We start from the raw sequence: 24,686 nt of genomic DNA, 5'->3' as shown, positions 1-24,686 counted from the left end.
AAGAGTTTAAAAAAAACTGTAAAGTATAAAAAAAAGAAGAAGGAAGGTTGAACAAGGAACAACACAGCCCAGAGCAGAGAAGGCCAACCAAGCACGTCGCCTCTGTCTGAAACTCAGACCTGAAAGTGACATATCTAATAAGGCAAGTTCACTCCGATATGTAACGCAGGTGGCGAGAAGCTTCTCTCTGCTTATCTATATTAGAGCTCATTGTTCACCGCCATCCAGAATTACTACATAAATACGAGGACCAAACTTATCATTAAGGTTTTAATATATGAGCATATGTTTATGTCATTCTACGTATTACGTACTGCATAGCTTTGTTTGTGTATCCAAATTTATGTAGGTGTTGTATATAGTAGGTACAATTGGGATTGTTGTTGTTATATGTAGTAGATGTACAAAAGACAGACGAGATAGTATATGAAAGAAAGAACAAAAAGTAGAGGAACATGTTGAGAGGAGGAGGAGGAGGCAAGTTTTCTTTCTTCTTTTTGTGTAAGAGATAATGATATGGTCGACGAACAAAAGACAAGACAGAAAAAAATGATGATGAGATGGGCGATGACGATAGTATATGGATGGTAGTAGTGAGGTGGACTTTTTTTTATCTGAAAACAAACAAAATAAAAAGAGCTTTAATACATGTAATTGCTTTGCCAGAGATCTTTTACCGAACTGATATAATTGCGCTCTGGTAGATACCGTCGTCCATAAGTTGGATCGTACATGGACATCGGGCCCATGCCTGACGTGTACATGCCAGCACCATAACCTGGCATTTGCTGGGCATAGGCTGCGTATGGGTCATACTGCGCACCAGCAGCGCCGAAATAGTCGTAGGGCTGGCCTGGCATCATCATTCCGCCTGCTGCCCCTGCTGCTCCCATGTACGGTGGCTGTTGTTGCATCTGCATCATCATTGGGTTAGCTGCTCCAAATGCTTGAGGATTCATAAAGCCACCTACGCCTGCCATCATGCCAGCGCCTGGCGTTTGCGGATACATTGAATTCATTGCCGGATTCATCGCTGCCATCATTTGTTGCTGCTGTTGTTGCTGCTGCTGCATCATGGCCATCGTTCCCGGGTCCATCATTCCCGGTTGTTGTCCCGGCATCATTCCCATCATATTAGGCTGCTGATATGCCGTCATCGTAGCAGCCGCTGCCATTTGTTGCTGTTGCTGTTGCTGCTGCTGCTGTTGCATCATCATCATCATTTGTTGCTGCTGTTGTTGCTGTTGTTGTTGTTGCATTTGTTGCTGCTGTTGCATCATGGCCATGTTTGGATCCATCATGCCTGGTTGCTGAAACATAGCAGCTGCTCCGCCCGGTGTCATCATGGCTGCATACCGACTGTATTGGTAAGGATCATATCCTTGCGCACGACCGGCTGCTTCACGTACTTTGCGTCGTAACGTATCAAAAATTCCTCCACCCGAAGACTGGTATGCTTGCTGTGCGTGTTGTTCCATGTTTGCAGCAGCAGCAGCTGCTGCTCCCGCACCTGCAGCGGAAGGAGGTGGTTGGGGAGCGGCGGCAGCTTGTTGTGTCTGCGCTTGTTGATACTGCTGCTGTTGTTGCTGTGGAGGAGTTGTCGGGACTTGTTGATTTTGCGACATGTCTGGTTGTGGTGGCGGTTGCTGTTGTTGTTGTGGTTGCTGTGCGGCCATCATGTTGTTATGGTAGTCAAAAGAAGAAGAAGAAGAAGCGTAAGGCTGTTGTTGTTGTTGTTGTTGTTGTTGCTGCTGCTGTTGTTGGTGATAGTAATAATCGTATTGATCTCCGGAGAAAGAATGACGCTGACCAGGGCGTCCAAACATCCAACTATTAAATAGGCGGGCAGGAAGGCAAAAGATAGACGAAGAGGAAGAAAGAGAGAGAGAAGAAAGGAAGAACGTGAGAGAAAAGGAAAGATGCACACACCATAACAACAACAACAACAGCCTTCCACTCGTGAAGGTAAACAAAGCCCGATTTAGATAATGGAGCCTGCTGTTCGTTTCAAGTGTGTGCGTGTACACCCGACTCGCTCCCGTCACTTACGTCTTTTCTAGCCCATGACACAATCCGACTTATTACCATATTTTAACAGCGTACTACTGTTTTTGTCTATTATGCTGCTGCTGCTGCCAGCCATACAATTAGGATCGACAACAAACTTCGACTGTGAGTTTCCCTTTTATTCTTCGTTTTTTATTGTTTTCACTAATCGGCACATAACACTTTTCACATCTTTTTTGACAGGTGTCATAATCTCGGTACCATTGTTTCTTCTTTGATTAATGTATACGTCACCTTTCTCTCTTCAGCGATAGATCATAGATAGATTAATGAGGTTGCATCCGCTGATCTCTTTTTGCTTTGATCTATCGTCAAAAATAGCCTAAAGCTTATTTTTCTTTCCTTTTAGTCAATAGAAAAACATTACATAACTATAGAAACTGTAAGGGATGATGGTGGTCCGTGGAGAGCTGAGAAATAATAGGTTGTTGCTAACGTAACTAAAAAAACAACACGTTTCCTAGTGACCAGCAACCACAGCGGTCTCGTGTTTCTATATGACGACAACAGTCTACTAGATGTATATATAACAGGGACAAAACAGTAACCCACTTTACACCTTTACTCTTTTCTCAATATGCACAATTAAGATACGCATTGTCGAGAAAAAAAAATTGCAGTCCGCCGCATGAGACGAATGGAAAGAGACAATGCCAGACTGTTGCAATAAAAACAAGGGTAATGATGCTAGTAAAAAAGACATGCGATTTAATGAAAACTTTTTTTTGGAGGTCTTACGTTTATCGCTGGAAACCTGTAGCGGTTGTGGGCATATTATAAATTCAGAGAGAACAGCGTCTCTCATTTTATCCCGAAAACATGCAGAAACGCACACGCGTCCCTTAAACATCCTTGTCCAATCAGGTCTCCGGCCTCGGGTACCCCCGCACTCTCCCACCCCCCTCCCTTAGCCCACGACAACCCCCATCCTATGCACACACACACACACACGCTTTCTCTTTTGATGAAACATTTTTGCATATTTGCCTTCCATTTTTCTTTCGTTCTTTCACTCTTTTTAACTTTTTCTTCTTTTTCTTTCCCTCTCCTTTACACTTCTTGTGGCCACAAAGCACAGGGAAAATATGGCAGACGCGCTCGTTTCATTACCGACGAATGTATGGACCATCCATGATGTGATTGTTGATTCACCCGTCTGGAAGTCCAATATCCTACACTTGGAAGAACAGATCGACCATTTTGAAAAGTGGGTTGAGGGGTTCATGAAAGCATTGAAGCAATACATTGATGCCGTCATTAGTAAGCAACCAACATGGATAGAACATCTTCTATTCTTATACTACAACTTACATCAATATTTTGAATCTCTTTTGAATCGTATCTAATATTCTATTATAGAATACAATACACAAACCAGTAATCTGTGTAAAAAGATACTGCCACAAAACCTGGATGGCTCCCTTATTGGTAACAGCAATGCCACTATATGTTCTACATATACAATAATAATTACACTATGCTAACGTACAAAGCATTTTATTTTAATACGTTTTAAATAGATCCGCAGGTGGCTGGCATGATTATCAACACATTCGCCAGTACGCTCCAATGCAACCTTGCATTTAAGACAAAGTTGGTAAGGTCACGCATTTTCTTAACGAATGGATTTACGACAACGAAAAAGGGGAGGATTTGCATGGAGCTAACGTATCAAGAATCTTCTACCACGACTACAACAAAAAAAAATCGGGAATGGGTTTAACCAGGTTTCTGATTTGGAAGACAATCTGTTACACCCACTACAACGGTTTGTCAAGCATGAGTTAAAGGAATTTAAGGTAAATGTTGGATGTATCTGTAAGCGTGCGTGATGCACGAGTGATGATGATGATGATGTGATGTTGCTGCTGTCGCAGATTTAAGATATAACAGTAGTTCCTGCAATGAAACTCAACTTGTCTATCTGCACCACCCCCCCCCCTCCGCACGCCAATCCCATTCTAAAAATTTACTACATCAAATCAACAATGCGGGGGGTTGGGGGTGGGGGCTTTACTATTTTTAGGAATCGCGAAGGGCTTATGAACGCATGTTGGACAAATACGATGCTCAGATGTATCGATACGGCGCGCTTAGTCGAGCCAAAGAAGCAAGTGCTCTTCGAGAAGACGCTTTCCAGACCTACGATGTACGAAAAACGTTCATACGAGTCTCGCGCGAGTATTTCACCGAGCTGCTTGCATTCAAGGCAAATTTAGAGCACGTTCTTGTCGAATGCTTCTCATGCGCAATGGCGGCGCAGGTGGAAGAGGCGGAGGAAGCGTATCAATCCTGTGCACAGTCGCGAGCGATGCTTCCCGGGTGGCAACAATGGCTTGAAGAGGTTCGTTTTTTTTATTGACCATGAATCGTTGTCGTTTTACATATTTTAAAATGGATGATTTCTTCTAATGATGTAGAGCAAAGCAATGAGTGAGTATCAACTGGAAAAAATCAGCAAAGCATCACAACGACTCGAGAATGTTGCCGTCCGTAAAGTACGACCGTATCGATCATTACGGAATTACATCACACCGATCAATAGTGGTGCTGTTGCTTCATCACCTGCTGCAGAAGAGATGTCGTCTTCGGCTTTCGATAAATACCAAAGCCCATCACCACGGACTAGCCAGATTGGCTTGGGCAGCAATAATGGTGGTGGCGACGGAAGCGGAACAATAACCACCGATGATCATGGTCAGCCTGCTATATCCAAAGAAGGATATTTGTTTACGCGCGTGGTGGTGGGAAAACCTGCACGCTACTCGTGGATCCGTCGTTGGTTTTTTGTGCAGGATGGATGGTTCGGTGCGTGTGCGGTGTCGACGGTGGACAAGGTCAAGGGCTGTGTCGTGATTGCGGATCGAGTGCGTGTTTCAGACTGTACTTGTCGCGTTAATAACGAAATCGATCGGCGTTTTCTGTTTGAAGTGGTCAGCAATAATAGCAACAGGTATTGCTCCAAAAACATGCCCCCGCCTTCCCTCTGCCTCTTTTCTTTATTTGGCAATATTTAACTAACTACAGTTATACTCTCGGTATAATACCTACTTTAATATAGCTCAATGCTCTTACAAGCCGAAACCGAGGACGAACTACAACGCTGGATACAAACAATAGAAGATGCTCAAAAACAACAACAACTGCAGCAGCAAGAGACGATGACAACAACAACAACGACGACGACGACAGAGGCAAATAACGTACCTGAGCCATTACTGACGTCGAAAACAGTTCTAGATATCACACAGCTGAACACGGGAAAAGGGCCGGTCACCATGTCCAATTCCCCAGCACTTACAGCACTTGGAGCATCATCACGCGAGCTAGTTTCTATCCAATCGACGACTTCTCGTTTGGTATCAGTCATGAATGGAAACGGATATTCCGCATCGTCTGCATCCATGCACGCAGTATCAGCACCAGCATCACCAATACAAACAGATAGTCCTCCTTCTGGTACAGCTATTGCTGGTGGGGGTCGTAGTGGTATACCTCACAATGCACCTACCACCAGCGGAAGTTACTATAGCAGACCCGCATCATCGTCTCCGCCTGTATCACGTAACAACACCCCCTCGTCACCTGCTTCTACATCATCGTGGAGCATGCCTTGGATCATGTCTGGATTCAATGCCCTCGCAAGTAACAACAGTAGCACGGATGTCGTTTTCCACGGTGGCGAAGGATCATTATCAAGAGGCGAAGATAGTGCTATTGTGATATATCCTACACGTGTTGAGATGGAAGCTTCGGTAGTGACACTGGATGGGTATACGGGTGAACTGGCATCACGACACAGAGAATTGCGTAGGCTGTTTACACATGTACCCGAGTCAGAGATTGTGATTGAAGGTATAGTAGCATATTCCTACTAAAGGAAAAGAATACTGGGTTGACCCTATGACATAAAAATTTTAAAATGACTGACTTATTGATTATTCAACTGTTTCTTAGCATTTCCTGCATCGCTTTATCGGCAAGCTGGAGTCGATATGACGGATCAGTCGGATGACCATTCGAATGATGATAATAGCACCTTACCACCGCCAATGGCACCACCACCAGCCTATGGATATGCTAGCGAATATGGATACAGTGGACGAGCCTATGTTACACAGAACCGTTTATGGTTTTACCATTGTTCGCTTATGACATGTCTTAATACGGTAAAAAAAAAATTGATATACTCAACGACAGCAGTAACACGGGCGTAAAGGTTTCGCAAATACCATTTTATTTACCCTGTCTCGTTTTCAACTTCCAGGTCGTTATACCTCTCGATACTATCAAGTCTGTTCGACTGGAAAAAGCCCTTTCCAATGCATCTCATGGTATGCTCATGTTTGTTGAAACGAAATCAAATCCACCAAAAACATTTTGTTTTGGTATTTGGCTTGAACCTGCTGAAGTGGTTGGTGAGCGGCTCAAAATGGCTATTGAGGCTGCTAAGGATCCCAATGTAAGTTTCAAACCCCTTCTTTTTTGGCACATGTCAAAAGGAACAGAAGAAGAGCAAGGAAGACGAGATATATGAACGTCATTATTCGCTCACTATAATTTTTCACCTATTCGTTTAATATTTAAATGTCGTGAACACACTTCTTTCTACAGAGCAACGATATTCAAAAGTTATACAACCACATGCGCTGTGTCATTCCTGGGAAAATCAAATCCAAGCAACGGCCAACAAGCCATCTAATGCAAACAAGTACATTAGATGCAGCATTGACGCCGTTGACTGTTCAAGCACATCCACCATCACCACAACCGCAGCCTTCAACAGAAATTCCTGGCAGTGGTGTTCGGCCCGTGTCACCTAAAAATGATGATATTGGAACGACAGGAAAAGAAGGAGGAGGAGGAGGGAGAAGAACTGTAGAGGATCAACAGCAACAGCAACAACAGACGGAACATCGACCATCAGCTGCTGCAGGTGCATTGACTGCGGCCATGGAAGCAGCAAATAGCAATGCCGGCAGCGCCCAGCCTTCTTCAAGCAGCAGCAGCAGCAGCAACACGGCAGAGCTGACAGCCAATAAGCAAGGAAAAAGAAAAGAGATCAAACGTAGCAGCAGTCGCGTTGGCAGTGATCAAGAAAATAGAATTGATAAGCCGTTACCACCAGGACCTGTGGTGTGCGATTGTAGCGACCATCTGGACAAAACTGAAGCCAAATTGGTCTTACCAACAAGTGCTGAAAAGTTGTTCACATACATGTTTTCGGATAAGCAGAGCGGGCCTCATGCTGGACAACGTAGTATATGGGCCAAGTTGAATGCAACAAAACAAAATAGCGGTAAGGAGAAGGAGCCTATATCTTCATTTATTAGGCGCCCTTTTCATTGTTAAGGGATTTCAAAACGTCATTTTAGTGATTAATGATTTGGCATATTCACATAACCAATAGATCCTGACATAACAGAGTGGACACTTGATACAGATGGAATGAAGGAACGAACATTGAAATATGTGATGCCATTGAACAATCCGATGGGTAAGACAGAAAACTCCCCTCTTTCTCTGATGATATGTGGTATCCAAGTTAATATGCTCCATTATGGAGGAATACTGACTTTTTTTTTTTCGTATGGCATAGTCAAAACACGCGACACAGAAGTAGTTGAGACGCAAAAGATTATAACCGAACATAAGCGAACGTAAGATAGAAAGATTTTCCTTTTTTTTCTGATCATGACAACGCCTGGATCTCATCTTTTTTCTTCTTCTTGTGTTGCAGCTGCTATGTTGTTGTATCTTCAACCAAAACGCCAAGTTTACCGTATGCAGATGCCTTTATACCATGCATCAAGTATTGTATCACCTACGTTTCAGAAGCTGAGTGCCAACTTTCCTGCTGTATGGGTGTCAAATGGCTTAAAAGTATCATGGTCAAAAGTAAGTGTGATAAAAAGGAAAAGCGGGGAGGATGATTAAGGATAAATGCTAAACCCTATATTTCTTCAATTAAGCTATGGTGAGTCGAGCAGCAACAAAAGGCATGTCTGATACAATCAAAGCACTTGTTCCGTTGATTGAGCATGATGCACTCTTGATAAATCCCCGTGATACTCCATCACCGGCTAGTAAAAGAGATCAACAACGCAAACAGCATGAACAGCGTGAGATGCAACCAACACCTGCGCCAAAAATGGATAACATACCGCCTGCCAAACTGCGGAAACAAGTGCTGATTCCCAGTGCTGGTCGACTGTTCATTGTATGCGTCGTAGTCTTGTTTTTCTATGCGCTAATCAAGCGATATCATCCATGGTACCGCATCCCACCACATCAGTATCCACAAAAAGAGCCATCTTCTTCGACACAATTGATTTGGCGTGCTGTTTTCCTGCGGGACTTGGAGGACGGATTGATTGTTAGTCGTGCGTATGATGGTAATGACGATTATGACAATACCAATAGCAATCGTAATGATACTATTCATCGTCGTCGAGCAATGCCTGCATTGGAGCATGTGAATCCCAAAATATTCCGTACATTCGAAGAGCACCGGAATAGCAAATGGTACAGCATGCGGCATCAACTGATGGGGGCTGAATTGACATACACGCGTGAGCGGCTAGGTGCGCTTCGATACGAAATCCTGACGGCGTTTAAAATGCTCAATATGATGGATCAGAAAATATTAGAGAACGAGTATTGGAATTGGTTACTGGATGAACGGATGCGTTGTGAAAACTTGACTGCCGCTGCAACTGGTGGCAGTGGTACTAATGATGCAGTATGTGCTGACATCATTAAAGAAGCCGAACTTGCATAATAAAAAAGCTTTGTATTTTAATCGGATGTACAATTTAGCAATTATTGATAGATGGTCGAAGTGGTAATAAAATACAACAATAGATCAAAGAAATGCCAAGAACTTGTCACTCTATGCAGCCCCTTCCCATGTGGAGTCAAAATATCGCTTGGTTGCCCTGTCGATCACGTTTCACAAGAGCCACAGCCAGTCCATTGTTCTAGCCACTTTTCTTGCGTGTCACACGAGTGTGATTTGATCACCGTCGCCTCCATTTGCCAAAAGAGAATTCCGGCTGTACCGTGTCAATTTGCCAAGGCTTTCTTTTTTTTCCTTTTTTCGAGCTCTCAATCTCTCTCTCAATCTCTCTCTCTCTCTCTCTCTCTCTCTCTCTCTCTCTCTCTCTCACTCATCAGATGAATCCACAAGCATCTTACCCACCACCACCTACACCTGAAGGCTGGTATGTATATATTATAAACAACTGTTTATTTCATTCACGCAATACATAAAAAAAAAGAATGGTGGTAATAGTAACGAAACCCATTAACTTGAATAATAGGGACGCAGTCTGGGACCCCAACTCGCAACGCTATTATTTCGTACAAATTGCGACGGGTGTAACGCAATGGGATCCACCTACTGGTAATCCTGGTAGTGGCGGTATGGCCATGCCTGGTACGGGTGGCAGCATGCCCATGCCCGGCACCGGCAATGACTACAACAACAACAGCCCAGCTCCCTACGGTGGTAGTAGCATGCCAGCAGCTCATGCACCTTATGGTTCATCAGCATCACCAGCAGCCCATGCACCTTATGGTTCATCAGCATCGCCAGCACCTTCAGCAGCTTCAGCTGGAGAGTCAAACAGCTATGGCGGCGGTGGCGGACCTGCCTACAACAACCCTACCGCGACATCGATGCCTGAAGGTCAACACCAACAACAGGGTCAACCCGGACAAGCAGGTGACGAGCGTGGTCTTGGAACATTCGTTCAAAGCCCCATGGGCGGTGCACTTGCAGGATCGTTGATCGGGTAAACTATCAACTTTAAAAGAAAAAGAAGCTTTCACTTAAAAAGGGGCTCGGTGGTTCTTGAGAGTTATGACTGATGTTTGTTATTATTATCGCTAGATTCGCTGCAGGAAAAATGCTTGGCAAAAAAAATGACCATGGGAGTGGCCACGGACATGGACATGGCCATCATGGCTACCAAGGAGGTGGATATTATCCTCCTCCTCCTCCCCAGCAATCTGGTGGATTTGGATCTATTGGTTCCACCATTGGCAACCTCATCGGCGGCGGTAAACATGGTAAGGAAAAAGACACTTTCCAATCATCGGTACCTGAAATAACTTGAAATACATCGCTCATTCGATATTTGTATATAAGGTCACCACGGACAACATGGCCATCAAGGTGGCGGTCACGGTAAGTTGTTAACTTTTTGAAAAAAGTGTAATCCAGTGTCAAAAGGCGTTGAGGTTGGATAGAATAATAATATCGTGTAACCTCTTTTAGGCTTCTGGTAAAATCCGTTGATGATTCTCAACATCTTTCTCTCACACACATACACGCGCGCACACACACAGACTCATTATATCAATTTTCCATATACATTCTTATACTATATCTTTTCAATCATTTTCCCTTGCTCTCCCGCACTCTCACCCTCACCTGTATGATGTCGTTGTATTATTCTCTGTATGATTTGCATAACAAGAACCTTTTTACGGAATCCCCATTATTAAATCAGACTACAGAATTTAGTGTATACTAAAAGGATCGGTTATTGGAATAATGGTCATGATCAGCAGCAGGATATTGACACGCGCGTCATTTAACATTGCAATAAGTTTGGTAATGAGTCTGCTGTGCAAGTAACATAGAACGAAAGTGTGCAATACACTGTGCACGGATTTGAAGTACATTTGAAATTGAGTGTATGTATGGCACTTTACTCCTCCGTGTACTCAAATAAAAGCGCAGTACTCCAAATCAGCAACAAAGTATGGATCAACCGCGCAGACATTCTTTTGCGTGTTTTAGCAACATGTATGCTGCACTATATACAGATCAGTATGATTTGCGTGTCAGAAAGAGAAGTAATACGATCAGCGAAACTTAAAGCTGTTCATCGTCATTTTTGTTATATTGACAGATCAAGATGAATGTTGTTCTCCACGTCACATCTAGTAAATCTATACACCAAACCCATTTATTTCAGTCGATGTCAAAGTACGATTTGCCTAAACAAGTTAGCAGTGTTAATATTTGACATACAACATAGCTAATAAATATGCTTACCGCTCTTATTATTTGATATAGAGAGCATTTCGTATTCGATCGTCCAATACACAACTTTGGTCAACGTCATTCGAACCAAGAATATATATTTCCCATTAGTATATGTACATAGCGGACACTGACACAAAAACTAAAATGATAAACAATAACACTGCCTTCCTTCCATCTAGCAGCGATGACCAGACTACTCAACAACAACTATCATCTACCATTGAGAAAGACGGAAATGCTAAGATGATGAGGAAGACGAAGCTAACGGTAGCAACAGCGATAGTGATGCCTATATGGATTGGTGAGAGTGCATGATACTGTTGCGAATAGCTTATCGTATGTGTAGCTATATTCTTTTCTCCTTTGTACATAATTTCCTTGCCTATTCTTTTTACTGTCCAAAGTGTCGTACTTTCTTTTCTAAAAACTGTGGGCTTTTCACTCTTTACACTCGTCCCATGATAAAAGGTGTGAAATTAGTATACATATTACCCTAGTGGCTCCCAAAGACCCGGTGTATTTGTCCTGATGATGGTTATTGCTGTGTCGAGCTTACATTTTATAATTCTATTGTATTTTCAAATGGAAGTGATGATGGTTCAATCAAGAAGCAAAACAACAAGAAGAATCCAGACAGCAATGATAATACCAATGCAGTAGTGGAATCACATATTCATCAAGTGCGAGTTCATTTGGAAGAAGAAGAAATAGGAGAAGGCGAGCAAGATGGCTCCTTTCGTAGATGGCATGTTGAGTTGAAGGCCCTTCAAGCTTCAGTAGTTTCATTGAGCAGGTATCTATGCTTAAATCAAAGTATGCAAGCGAGATCTATGAAATATATCTCATCATCATTAACCTTGGCACTGCCGATTCAATCTTTCCCTTTCTGTTATTTTGCACCGTTGAAAAACAAGACACTGGTGAGTAATATAGTTCCGCATTACTGTTGCATCTGTGACCATCAAATGAATTCGTACGACATTGACACAAGAACTACTCACTAATATCAAACTACATTTATAATACAGGCGTCATCAACGATCTACTCAAAAAAAAACAAATTTGAGCAGACCAAAGAGTTTACAACGCGTTTTAACATTCATAAGAGCTATTTGCGCGCTTATTGCGCAAGCTTTGTCGCCTTCTTGTCGCCTCTTGAAAGTGACGTTAGATCCAAGAATCACGCTTTAAAAGCAGGCACATCGGAAAGATCAGTGCAAGCTTTTCGATCCAGGTGAAACCCAAAATGATAAGAAAATTGTGTTGTGATAAGCTACGTGCAGGAAGAGTGAGAGAGACGAACAGCTGAAAAAAAAACATTCCAATTTTTTACAGATCTGACAATTATACAGGTCTGCTGGCGTATGCTCTGGCGTTGCCTCTTATAAAATAACCGACCATATCCTCGATAACAATTTTTTTCTTGACAATTGCTTTGGCCATTTAGGCGAACACAGAAAGTGAAAAAGAGTGCCAAAGCATTGTGATCGTGTTACTTTCGGCTACGATACAGAGCCACTGTCACTGTTCCCCGCTTTGTTTAGCACGGAGCTGTGAATGGATGGAGGGGGGAGTAATTAGCGAAAAAAGAAAAAGGAACTTGTCGTGCACATAAAAAAAAGGCGAAGCAAAAAGCGGTAAAACGTTTATGCGGAAAGTGCGAAAAAGAAAAATATATTTTTATTTTGTTTATCATTTTCTTATTTGTGTGTAATAAATAATAAAAAAAAAGTTCGTTTCAATTATCCCAACATATACCGTTGGCATCACATGCACCCGAAGGTTCACGATCGGCTGCCGGAGTATATGACCACATTCCCACTGGTATATATTGCAAATTTTCTTCAGGGCGCGGACCACTGAATCTGCCGGTCATCAGAAGAATTATGACAATAGCCAGCACAAGCAATGACCCGATCATAGCACAGAGCAGTGCATCTGTACTACAGATCAAAGCTGTACCAAAACGAACTAAAGAGAAGAGAAAAAAGAAAGGCGAAATTGCTCGCTTTATATAGACATTTTTTCTCGTTCGGGACTTCAAATCCCCGTGAATTCTCATTGGCCCAGATAACGGGTTGCGTATCAACTTGTGGGCTGCCTACTATGGCATAACAAAAGATACAGCACCAAAGGAAATGAAAGGAGGAGTGGTACCTGATGGTCAAGTAGACAAGCGTGCTTCGGCGGTAGTGGTACGTGTCTCTCACCATGGGCTGCTGTACCTCCGATGCTGTCGCCGCTTGGTTGTGAGGGGGTCCGTGCACGGCACCGTGTCAAGCGAAAACAAAGACACGAATGTGAATGAGCAAGTAGATTCACGGAAGAAATGCTTTTCTGTGAGCAACCAAATGGCAATACAGGAGTGATTGACGAGGTAAACAATTTAACAGATTCTACGGCATCAGTTGCTTAGTAAATATCAAGGACACGATCCTCCCAGCAGCCAGTTTCCATTTCACCCAACAAGATAAACAGTATAAAGCGTAGTCCACAGACGAATCCATTTTGCTAGTATCTTTTGACTGCATGTGCGGTGTGCGGGAATAGATACAACACACACTTGACTCCAACGCTGCAGTGTACCAAAGATCGTTATCTTTTACTGTGAAGCGTGCTTGTCTACTGTTGCTTTATAATTTTCGCCATCCGCCAACAGTTCTCTGAACTACGCCGTGTGACCTCCCTCCGTCCATTCCGAATTCATACTCTATCCAAGTATGTATGTGCTGCCGCAGATAAGCTGTCCGCTCATGGTAAGTATACGCTGCCGCTAGTGAAGTTGACTCACCCTTCACTGGCTTTCATTGCTGCTGATAAAGTTCTTTTTGAGCAGCGTTCAAAATCCATTGGGACGATCAGGAGAGTAACATTATAAGCAATGACTTCCTACTGTACATCTTTCGACCCTTTTGCACGTAATTCGTTGCTCCATTGATCACCTTGTTCACCCGCCATTCCTTTGTGCACTTTGAGTACCAAGTAAATTGGCGCTTTCACTCTACGGAGTTTTCGTTTCAGGGGAACGTTCGAGGTTTGACAGACGCACCACTTTGTCACTATCCAAAAAAAATGATCTAGACTACCTTTGCTTCCTGCTGGTTTACTTCCTTATGCTTGTCATCGGTATGGGTTTGTGCGTACGCGCTCATAGCCTTCGTTATGTATTAAGAAAGAGAAACGTAGCGAACCTTCCCCTACTGTTGTTGCCTATGTCCACAGCAAAATACACATTGTGTCTCTGACCTTCTCTTTGCAGACTTCTTGAGTCGTTGCCGAATTAGTGACGTTATAATATAGCCCGAGAATAAGATCCATACTATACCCTGCTCTTTTTCAGTTGCGCTTTGATATACGTAAGTAGCACCGTTTTGACTATACATTCTGTCACACTTGGCTTAACATATGGTCCCTTTTGGTAAAAATTACGATCCAAATGATTTTTTTTACTTTGTCTTGTCTCTAGATGCCACAAAATATCAACTTTAGAAATAAGATGGAGAAAACAGAAAAGTGTGCTGGGGTCGAGCAGCTTCTTCGCTACAAAGCTTCTCCCAGCAGTAACTCCATTCACGATCGGTGCATTGATTGGTGGCAAGGTGGCATATTAATTAAAGTTGGCAGGAATAGTGTGTGCTACATGCGTTTGTTTTGAGCTATGTAGTAGGACTTGCCGTATAATGGACGCTTCAAGGCTACGTTTTTTGGTAATTCTATTGCATCATATTATGAGCTACTGATCCGATCAGTATACGGAAATGTTAACCAAGCTCATGTGAGCTTTACCAATATGTATGTCAAGAGAAGTACCTAGTCTCTAGATCGCATTCAAAGGCGCTGTGTACCTTGGACGACGACTGATAATGAGCGCCGAAATGACTATCTGTCCCTCTAATTGGATCGTCGTTTGACAGAAATATATAATTACCAAGAGTCCGGGAGCCCAAGGATTATGATGTTGGGGAATCATTTGGTCATAAAATGTATGGACAGTAGCATATCATCAAATAGACAATCATAGGACAAGACGGGCGGTGGGAATAAGGACGTTAACCAGCATCCAAATTTGGGTTGTATCGTCTTTTAATATAATGAGGATAATCATGAAATATCAGCAACAACCCATTGGAAAAGAAACGTCATATATTGGGCAAGAAAACCATGGCAACTATCATTTACATTTTTAAATGCGGTGCTTCCCGTTCCATGCACCACCATTTTATCGATCATAAATGCCGCGCAATGTTTTTTGTTGATAATTACGCCTTGCGGTATCAAGCGAGGCGTGCCCTTTCCCCATTATTATCGAGCAACTGATGAAATACCTTGTAGCCGAACTAATTACATAGTATGGTGTCTGCAGAGAGACATTACCGAAACTACAATACATTTACGTGTAATACAATAAAGTTCATAACATTTTAATATGTAATATAAAACCTCTTACAAAAACACGACATTGTTGCGAAATTGAGAGCAAAATTGCAGTTGCTGCAAATGTTTATTTTTTCAAGTTCTACCTCCAGTAGATGTTAGTATCCGTATTAACTTTAACTGCTACCAATGACTCTAGATATACTAAAACACCTAAGTTGAATACTATCATATTTCTATAAGGATCGCTATGAGAAACGAACCTTTCGGGATAAAAGGCAGTTTTTTTGTATTCTTCGTTCACAAGCTCATCACATCCAGCCACATATGCAGATGATGTTGTCATCCATTCATTAGACTATACATAATCAGAAAAAATGTGGCATCATCATCGCTTATCGTGTTTATACTCTATATATGTAATATTGCAAATAACAACAACAGGAGAATGCTGGTTTTTTTTAAAGAAAAAAGAAATTGTTATTAGCCCTCAAAGCGGAAAGGACACAACAAATTATTTGAGAAAGCTTATGTTCAACAGTGTACTTTATCATCCCTGTCCCTATCATAATGTAACTGATATAACCTCCTGCACCTACCTGTAGCTAATGAAACACGTATGTAAATACAGATTATACAAATAATAATAAATGCTGAGATGTACATGCCATCTTCTAATTATATACCCAGCACACCAAGCAAACGCATGCTGAATTCTAATATTATCATACGATGAGCTGCTTGAGCCAAACATCTTCTGTACATGCGCATACACTCACAGAACTACGGACATTCTAATCCGAATGATAGACAACGGACCTCTCTTGCTAAGTAATATGCACATTGTACCTAATAGTCTAGATGCACTTCATCCCCTAAATAAACTTACTGTGAATGAAACTTTGATTTTGACCGGACATATCATCAGTAGTAATAGTGTTTAGTAGTGGCATGTTTGTTTTGTTGCCCACATAAGCTTGCGATCAGGCAGCAGTGTGTATGTTACATGGAAGCTTAAGCAGCAGCTTAGCGGAGAGTTCACTTTATTGGTAACAAATATGTCAGTGTCATAAAGGAGCACTTACTGCGGCAAAGGAAGCACTGTAGATTTGCCGTCATGATATATAACCAGATTACTAACGGCGGGAGAGTGCGGCACACCCTTAGAACTAAAAAGGTTACACTTTGTGTAAGATGAAAAGGCAAGGGTTCGTGCAACTTTGAATCTTTATGTAGTCATCGTAATAACTCAGGATCGCTTCTTTTATTTCCACTATGTTCTATCTCTTTATCAGAGTAGCCATTTCTCGCTTTCCGGACACTTTTGAACATAATGTATGTAGATCATAACCAGCACCAAAGAAAAAGGGGGAAGATGTGCGGTTTATATGTAATACTCTAATGTATGAAATACAAGCCATTAATAAGTAGAACTTTGGGCACCTGTTTGGAGGGGATCTACATGGGAGAATGTGTTGTGCTGTGCTTGGATACAGCATATACATCGAGTACCTACTACTAGCTGCTTAAAACCCACATGGCTAAAACATATCTTGAGAAGGAGCTTAGCTTGTAAGAGTACGAGGAGGACATGTGGTTGGCTGGTTCATTCCAGGACCACCCATACCCATCCAAGCACACGATTCGGGCAGTTTCGGACATTGGAGGGTCGGCGAAATAAAATCCATAAACAAACAGCTGCTGGTTTCATTTTTTTTTCCTTTACTCCAGACCAACCACAACAACCAGGGCCCACTTAACACCTAATACGATACATTCAAAAAAAGAGAGGAATCCCTTGGTTTTAATTAAACAACCCTCTACAACTTTTTTCTTTCCCTTTCCTCCCCACTCACGATTAAAAAGAGAAACGCGCTTCGTCATGACTGACAGTGGCTATTTCGGCATGTCCTCGTCCAGGTCGTCGGTGTTATCGTCGACTTCTTCGCCTGGAAAGAAGTTCCTCCGTCGTAATTCAGCCCCAAGTGTCGAAGCGCTTAACGACAGCTACTTTGACACGCCCTCCGTTTCGACTGATCGCACGTCATTGTTTGGGAGCACCACACTTTCACCTTCGTCGTCGGTATGCCCTTCGCCCACTACATCGACGAAAATTGCACGCACTCAACAGCATCGTTTGAATGCGGCTCAGGAACAACGAATGTACCACGATAGCTGCCAACGACTCTTGGGACACATTACCTCTGTCATGGGTATCTGTGAAGACCTTCAGTTGTCCAACAAGGAGCACTTTCCTATCCGTTACCCAGCATCCATGATTAAACAACGCTCTAATGACCGTCCTATGCCCCAACGTTCACAGACGATGATGGTTCCACCTGTTCAACAACAAGAGCTGGAAACAGCATCGCAACCTGAAGAGCCCACAACATCATCATCCTCGGTCATGGAAGCATTGCGCCGCTCGTCCATTCACTCTTTGGAAGAATCAGCTACGCCCTTTGCCCGTCAGTTAGAGCAGCATCGATTGTTGACCAGCGATATTGCCAAAGAACTCAGTATTCTCAATCTGGATTTGAAGATGGGTCACGCCTCGACGGATTTGACAGCGCTCGAGACGCAGTCGATTGCAAACTTACTGGATGACCGGCTTCAGCAATGCTTACGCCACCTTGACAATCTTCGCACCCGCGTTGCCGATACCTCATCCAAGGTGCTTGTCACTGGCGATTTGAATGCCGGTAAAAGTACCTTTGTGAACGCACTGTTGAAACGTGAAATCTTGCCCGCCGATCAGCAACCGTGCACGAGCATGTTTTGCGAAGTTCTGGATGCCATGCTGAACGACGGAGTAGAAGCCATCCACGCCATTCCCGATGCCAACAAGTACAACCGCTTGGACCCCAGCACTTACCACGAGGTGGAGATGCGACACATGTTCAAGGTCGTTGCCGACGAAGGCGACAAGTACAAGATGCTCAAAATCTATACCAGCGATGCTCGCACCACACAAGAAAGTCTGCTCCATAACGGCGTTGTCGATATTGCTCTGATCGACTCGCCTGGTTTAAACACGGACTCAATCAAGACCACTGCTGTGTTTGCACGCCAGGAGGAGATTGATGTCGTTGTATTTGTGGTCAGCGCTGAGAATCATTTCACTTTGTCGGTACGTAGTAAAACAATAACTTCCGGGTCAGGGTTCTTCTTGTGTGGGTTATTGAGCTCAGTGGCCTAGTAAGCGCACTCTGAAGGGGAAAAAAAATTTGTTGGTGTTGCAATAGAATCGAATGACTCATGTCACACATTGTATTAGGGCAAGGAATTCCTGTGGAACGCAGCAAATGAAAAGACCCACATCTTCATTGTTGTGAACCGATTTGACTCGATCCGTGACAAGGAGCGCTGCAAACGCTTGATTCTTGACCAGATCCGTCAACTGTCCCCTGCCACCTATGCGGATGCCGATGATTTAGTTCACTTTGTCAGCGCAGGCGATGTCGACTTGCAGCCTGGCGGATCGAGCAAGCTGGATGCTCCCGAATTTGCCCGATTGGAGCAACGTCTTCGTGCCTTTGTCCTTGAGAACCGTACCAAATCCAAACTTTCGCCTGCCAAGCACTATCTCGTCAACTTGCTTGGTGATGTCAATGCCTTGGCTGAGGCCAACAAGACCCTTGCTCAAGAAGAACACGAACAAGCCCAGTTCGAGCTCGAGAAGGATCTGCCTGCCTACCAAGGTCTTTTGAAGGTGCGCGACCGTTTGCTCCATCACGTCGAGCGTGTTGCTGAAATGACAGTCTTGGGTATTCAAAAGCATACGCGTGATGCTCTCAACACTGCCGTCGAAGGCATTTCATCCACAGCCGATTCGATCGAGTACCCCGGTGTCTTTTTGGTTTGGCAATACGCACAGGATATTGCTGACTCGCTATCCCAAGCCTTGCTCAAGCAGGTCCGTCAAGCCGAAGACGAAGCACGCGAAAGCACAAGCCAATGCATTGATCGTGTGCATGATATGGGCACTGAACATCTCGGCAACTACCCACGCGCTGCTAACGTTGACAAGATGTGTCTCAAGCGCCGCGATCGTCGTGTTCAAATCGCCGTCGAGGCGACCGACTTTTTCGACTTTTCTCTCGCACTAGATGATAAAATGTCAGGCTGTGCCTTATCATTGGGTGCCGTTGCCATGGTCGGCGGCCGGTTGATGGGCATCAAGGATGCGCTGTCCAACTTTTGGAGCGTATCGAACGCTGTGGGCCATCGCAACATGCGTCAGATTGCCGTGCCTGTAGTAGGCATTGCCAGTGTTGGTATGCTTGTCTACGTCATCTCCGACATGCGCTATGCTGTCAAGCGCAAGTTGATCCGCAAGTTTACCGAAGCTGTCCGTGAACAGGCTTATGTTGAAGGCCAGAGCAGCCGTATTGGCCGTGAGGCTCGCAAGGTGATGCGCGTCGAAGGGTGGGAGATCCAGAACAGACTCGTCCGTGCTATTGAAAGCAAGGAAAAGAAGCGTGGAGAGATGGAAGCCAAGGCTGCTCTGTCGCAAGAGACGATTGTATACTTTGATGGTGTGTTCAACAAGTCGGTTTTGCTTCTCGACAAGGTCCATACCATCCAAGTGAATCAGCACAAGGCTGTTTCTGCTTAAAGAAAAAGTTCTCAAATACGCATGCTCTATTATTCTTTCCCCTCACACTCTTTAACTCGCACAAGCCCCTAAATATCATATCTACATATCTATCTACCCCTTCCCTCTCTCTCTCTTTCTCTCTTTCCTAGATCATCTTTTCCCCCTCGATTATATGTATAGCCACCCTCCCCCCATCTCATTCTTCCCTTACCCCACCAAAAAAGACTTCTTTTTCCGTTTTATTTGTAGTTTTAAATATTTATTGTTATATGTTTTATCATTTTTGCACAACATGTTTTCCTATGGCATTGGGATGTTCAATATCAAAGTCACGTCGCAAAGAAGAGTAAATCATATCAATTAGCAACAGGACAGATCCCAGGTTGTATACTAGAGTGATGGCATAAAAGAAGTTGGCGTTGCCACTGCCTGCATACAGCCAAAGATGCCAAAAGATGGGCGCCAACACCGATGAATAGAGGTAAATGTTGGTGACGAGGAAACCGTATCTAAAGTCTGCATGAAAATACACACGCACGAGGTTTAGTATTGCATAGGCCGATAAGGTGGGTGTGGGAAGAATGCGCTGCTTACATGTAAACAGTTCATCGTGAAGTGGCAATAACCCGAGAAACAATGCAGCATCGCCAACAGCTGGATAACTCTTGAATACTGACATGATGCCACACAATACGGTCACTATGAAAAGTGGTTGATGCCTATCGTAGAGAAAGGGAATCAGCTTATTTGACATCTACCACTTGTTTGAAACGCTACAATCCTCCCGAAAGTCATCATACCGTAATTTGATACACAGTGGCGCGACAAAAATGAACGCATGGAATTGGAAAACAACCATGAAAAACGATCGGAACTGATCAAAGATTTCAATGAAAAAGTACCAGAACATGCCCGAGTTGGGTGTGAGATCTGAGAGAAAGAGACTTCATCGATGCATACACATATCAATATCCCAGCAGTACTAGATCATTTTGTATATAGCTAATTGTTCGCTTACATGACGCCATAAGTTGCCTTGATAAAGTCCCACGATCCTACCAACCATCGCGATAGCCCGAGTAAGCCGGCAAGACTGGCGATAAATGTGGTTACCATACCTAGAGACTATTTATTGTATCATTTCTTAGATCCACGATAGACGCTTCTTTTTTTACTCGAAAAGGAACATTCTCCTCCGTACCTTGGATGATGGTTGCATCAATACAAGCGGTGGAACTAGCATGGCAGGATATAACCCAAGGTAAGTGGCAAAAGCAATCCAACCCATAGCCATGGCGCGACGATCTAAAATGAAGGCACACACACACACACACACACCAACATCAATAATTACAATCCATCTTTCTTGCCTCCGTATGTGATCCATTCCCTCCAGAGCAACAAGTCTCGATACCAGCTCCCGAAAAATCATGTTTACCTCGTTGAGCACATAATATTGCCATGACGATACTCAAGTTTGAAAAGATAATTGATGATCGTGATACACATGAAAGTACAGTAAAAGGATTAAACAGGTACAAAGCAGCGACTAGATGCGGTTGGAGGGTGTTGCCGTTGTTGTTGTTGGTAGTGGCATTGGTTTCATTGGATAACGGCGTGGGTTGAGGTTTCGTTTGTTTGATTCGGTATAGACAGTGAGCGATGGTGATATCTATGAAGCTGTACAAAAGCGGGATGGTGTAATAGTTTGGAATACTCGTCAAAAAAGAAAATATGCTGAGCAGTAACGGTGCCTGTTTGACAATTACACGCGTTGTTCTTGTAAGTATAAAGTATTAACCAGTGCCTGTCACCAGATCCCCGTCTCTCAATCTCGCTACCTGATGAAATAGACCGCCATCGTATGGTGGTACATTGCTGTCATATAAGTATACGCCTTCGGTTACTATTGTAATATAATTAGCGATTCCAAAAGAAAATAAACGTTGTGGTTGGTTTTATGCTAACTGCGTGTGTATGCGCTTGGCTGATAAACTTACGTCGCTTATAGCTTGTTACCGGTGTCGCGAATTCCACGCGTTGTAATAACGTATCGGCTACAGACGGAAAACTGAATATTGCTAGCCGAAGAACAATCGCGGCCGAGTAGAGGATGGCATGACTCCTGCACCCGCGATCGATTATGCCCATGGATTGATTTGGTGAAAAGAAAGAAGTGAACTTGTACTGCCCAACCATGGTGGTGATTGTGAAGAATAATTAGGGAGCCGCTGGCTTGTCTGAGCATACACATATACGGCGCGTGCATTATACCCGGCGTAGCGCCCTCTCTCTCTCTCTCTCTTCCGTTTCATTCATGCACGTTGATTGGACACTAACCCATCTTTTTGGGCTAATGGAAACCAGCAACAAAAAGCACAAGGTCGCTTGACACACCAAGAGCTGGATGTCAAAAGCCAGAACATCAGGTCTCTACTATGACAACAAGTAGGTCACATGTACTTGTTTACTATACAACAGCACTTGCGCATGTTTGCGGCGCGTATCAAATCTTTTTTATTTTGACTATACCATAGTTCATTCCTCATTTATCTATCTTTCTTTTCCCATTTCTCCTGTAAAGAGTTGGACGCAGACTACCACTACTTCCGCCACTGGATACTGCTTGATATCGCCTTTAGCCACTACATACTATGGAGCACTCAGATTCCCCTATACGCAGAGGACAGAGACCCAGAACCGTACACCCATCTTTGTCGGATCATCTGCCAGCAGCACTCGTCCCGCGCAGGACACGACCATGGTTTATCAATGGTACAATACGAGAAGAGCAGGTAACATCACCAGCAGTAACATCTCGACAACCACGAGCAGAGAATCAGCAAATTCTGCCGTCATCGTGTATCCTTCGTTCGCGACGACCCATGCTAATAATTGAACGAGAAGAATTGCCAAGCAGCTCCTCCTCTGGTCATAGCAACGATGACAGCAACGAAAGAACATCACGGACAGAATCACAAGTAAGCGAAGATTTGGCACGGATGAGTCTTGCAAGCATGGATAGCAATAACGGGGCTACTATACGGCAGCATGACGATCCTTCTTCCGAACAACTTGCGCTTCCTCCTGGCCCTGTTACTTCTGTTGGACGTCAACAAGGATCCGAACATTCACTGGATGGCATCGTCAATCTTTGCCTCAATACAAAGAACCTTCCCCGATCAGCCCTTGAAAGTATTCTTGTTGCCGACTATGCCAGTCAACTGAAAGAGCATGACTTTGTTGAGCTCGTGCCCCAGGTGAATCGATTGGTTGAAAAACGCAAAAAAGAGCTGGCAGAAGAAGAAGAGCGCCGCAACAACGACCACAGTGGCTCCGTCTCCAATGACGACACTTTGCAATGTCCATTTTGCTGCAATGCCCCAAAGAATTGTCTGTTTCTGGATTGCGGTCATTTAGCATGCTGCATGCCTTGTGGTGAAAAAGTAAATGGATGATAGGAGGAGTGGTTCTTGCTGTTTCATATACATCAACAGCATTTGTGTATCATTGACGAAAGTACTAACTCTTTGATCGATGCCATATTACTCTCTATGTTTACCGGAAATCAACAAACACAACAGCAACGCGCCTACAACGGAAACGAGTGTCCTCTTTGTCGTCGACATGTCTCTCGCTTGATTCTTGTATACCTCTCTTGAAGAAGTTAAAAATTTCAGATAAAAGAGAGAGAAAGCAATGCATCATGTACAGTGTGTTGTATCCCCGTCTTTTATTCTTACTACTTTTACATATCCTCGCATTAACGAAAATCACATTTTTCTATGCTGCACTATCATATCTGTATATAAAAAAAAATAAGCAGCGGATCATATTGAGTCTGCCTTTTTTTTACGGCGACAATGTTTACATATTATATAGTATACTGTAACAATGATATTGTTATGATATCAGTGTTGTGATTTATATATGCCTATATCTAGCTTATTGTCAATAATACAGTATAAAATTGTCTTTCAACGTCAATGGTAAAGATGTCATACATGTGGTATGTAGCCTGACAACGACACTTTCTATCATAGCCTTGTCATCATGACAAATGGGAGCATTCATTCAAGTAATACGCAGCGACTAAAAATCACAGGTTGAATGCATATGCAGTATTCAACAATAGTCGTCATAACACTCAACAGCAACATCACCATCCTAGTCAGCTGTTGTTATTTTCACTTTTTTGTCTACAATCTACCGAGTACAAAGCCAATGTAGTACCTGGATAACATTGTCGCATTAGTAAACAAAATGGTGACAGCCCCTCCCCTCTTAAACGCGCTTGACATCATAACATCCACTCATGCGGGGTTCATCGTTTCTTTTCTCATATATATTGCATTCCTTACGTCACCAATTCAGTGCTCTCAGAGTTCTATGTAGATACGCTTGGTTTTGGAACCTCTAGCCATGACGCAGAGGCAGGACAAAAGTGTCTTCTTTTATCACATAAAAACGAGGCAGTTGCTGTAATTTTTAACCCATTTGATGGTTTAGAATATCGCAGATCCAACTCCCGCATGATGATGTAATAATTACTAAAACTGCTGACAGATCTTATGCCCTTTATATATA

At 43.3% G+C, this 24,686-nt stretch overlaps 7 protein-coding genes across 7 annotated transcripts; 5 read left to right on the top strand and 2 right to left on the bottom strand.

The window, feature by feature from the left end:
* Positions 1-252: 252 nt before the first annotated feature.
* On the bottom strand, positions 253-1,189 carry BDB00DRAFT_832382 (uncharacterized protein). The gene has a single exon (XM_053124205.1). The coding sequence runs from the start codon at positions 1,173-1,175 to the stop codon at positions 642-644; it is 534 nt and encodes a 177-aa protein (XP_052977751.1). The 5' UTR covers positions 1,176-1,189; the 3' UTR covers positions 253-641.
* BDB00DRAFT_832381 (uncharacterized protein) lies at positions 1,130-2,005 on the top strand. Its single transcript, XM_053124204.1, has one exon. It carries the CDS (start codon positions 1,454-1,456, stop codon positions 1,835-1,837), a length of 384 nt encoding a protein of 127 aa, XP_052977750.1. The 5' UTR covers positions 1,130-1,453; the 3' UTR covers positions 1,838-2,005.
* A 1,030-nt stretch (positions 2,006-3,035) lies between these two features.
* Positions 3,036-9,125, top strand: BDB00DRAFT_483753 (uncharacterized protein). Its single transcript, XM_053117558.1, has 14 exons — positions 3,036-3,327; positions 3,427-3,495; positions 3,588-3,664; positions 3,744-3,866; positions 4,094-4,411; positions 4,488-5,020; positions 5,129-5,922; positions 6,025-6,236; positions 6,335-6,529; positions 6,682-7,366; positions 7,478-7,564; positions 7,667-7,727; positions 7,808-7,965; positions 8,040-9,125. Exons 1-14 carry the CDS (start codon positions 3,153-3,155, stop codon positions 8,846-8,848), a joined length of 4,296 nt encoding a protein of 1,431 aa, XP_052977749.1. The 5' UTR covers positions 3,036-3,152; the 3' UTR covers positions 8,849-9,125.
* Position 9,126: 1 nt separating this feature from the next.
* BDB00DRAFT_483710 (uncharacterized protein) lies at positions 9,127-9,898 on the top strand. Its single transcript, XM_053117557.1, has 2 exons — positions 9,127-9,290; positions 9,390-9,898. Exons 1-2 carry the CDS (start codon positions 9,244-9,246, stop codon positions 9,865-9,867), a joined length of 525 nt encoding a protein of 174 aa, XP_052977748.1. The 5' UTR covers positions 9,127-9,243; the 3' UTR covers positions 9,868-9,898.
* A 7,329-nt stretch (positions 9,899-17,227) lies between these two features.
* On the top strand, positions 17,228-20,117 carry BDB00DRAFT_959493 (uncharacterized protein; the record flags this gene model as incomplete). Its single annotated transcript, XM_053129693.1, has 3 exons — positions 17,228-17,840; positions 17,979-18,629; positions 18,777-20,117. Exons 1-3 carry the CDS (start codon positions 17,382-17,384, stop codon positions 20,115-20,117), a joined length of 2,451 nt encoding a protein of 816 aa, XP_052977747.1. The 5' UTR covers positions 17,228-17,381.
* A 259-nt stretch (positions 20,118-20,376) lies between these two features.
* Positions 20,377-22,250, bottom strand: BDB00DRAFT_766925 (GPI transamidase component-like protein; the record flags this gene model as incomplete). Its single annotated transcript, XM_053119629.1, has 8 exons — positions 20,377-20,615; positions 20,694-20,818; positions 20,900-21,043; positions 21,118-21,224; positions 21,301-21,404; positions 21,538-21,853; positions 21,941-22,005; positions 22,100-22,250. 8 exons carry the CDS (start codon positions 22,248-22,250, stop codon positions 20,377-20,379), a joined length of 1,251 nt encoding a protein of 416 aa, XP_052977746.1.
* A 41-nt stretch (positions 22,251-22,291) lies between these two features.
* BDB00DRAFT_832359 (uncharacterized protein) lies at positions 22,292-24,055 on the top strand. The gene has a single exon (XM_053124203.1). The coding sequence runs from the start codon at positions 22,754-22,756 to the stop codon at positions 23,555-23,557; it is 804 nt and encodes a 267-aa protein (XP_052977745.1). The 5' UTR covers positions 22,292-22,753; the 3' UTR covers positions 23,558-24,055.
* The last annotated feature ends 631 nt before the right edge of the window (positions 24,056-24,686 follow it).

The sequence above is a fragment of the Zychaea mexicana genome (assembly GCF_025766255.1).
Source record: "Zychaea mexicana strain RSA 1403 chromosome Unknown BDB00scaffold_57, whole genome shotgun sequence".
NCBI classification, from domain to species: Eukaryota; Fungi; Mucoromycota; class Mucoromycetes; order Mucorales; family Lichtheimiaceae; genus Zychaea; species Zychaea mexicana.
Note: the sequence above shows the minus strand (reverse complement) of the source record. Positions and strands in the feature narration are given on the sequence as shown.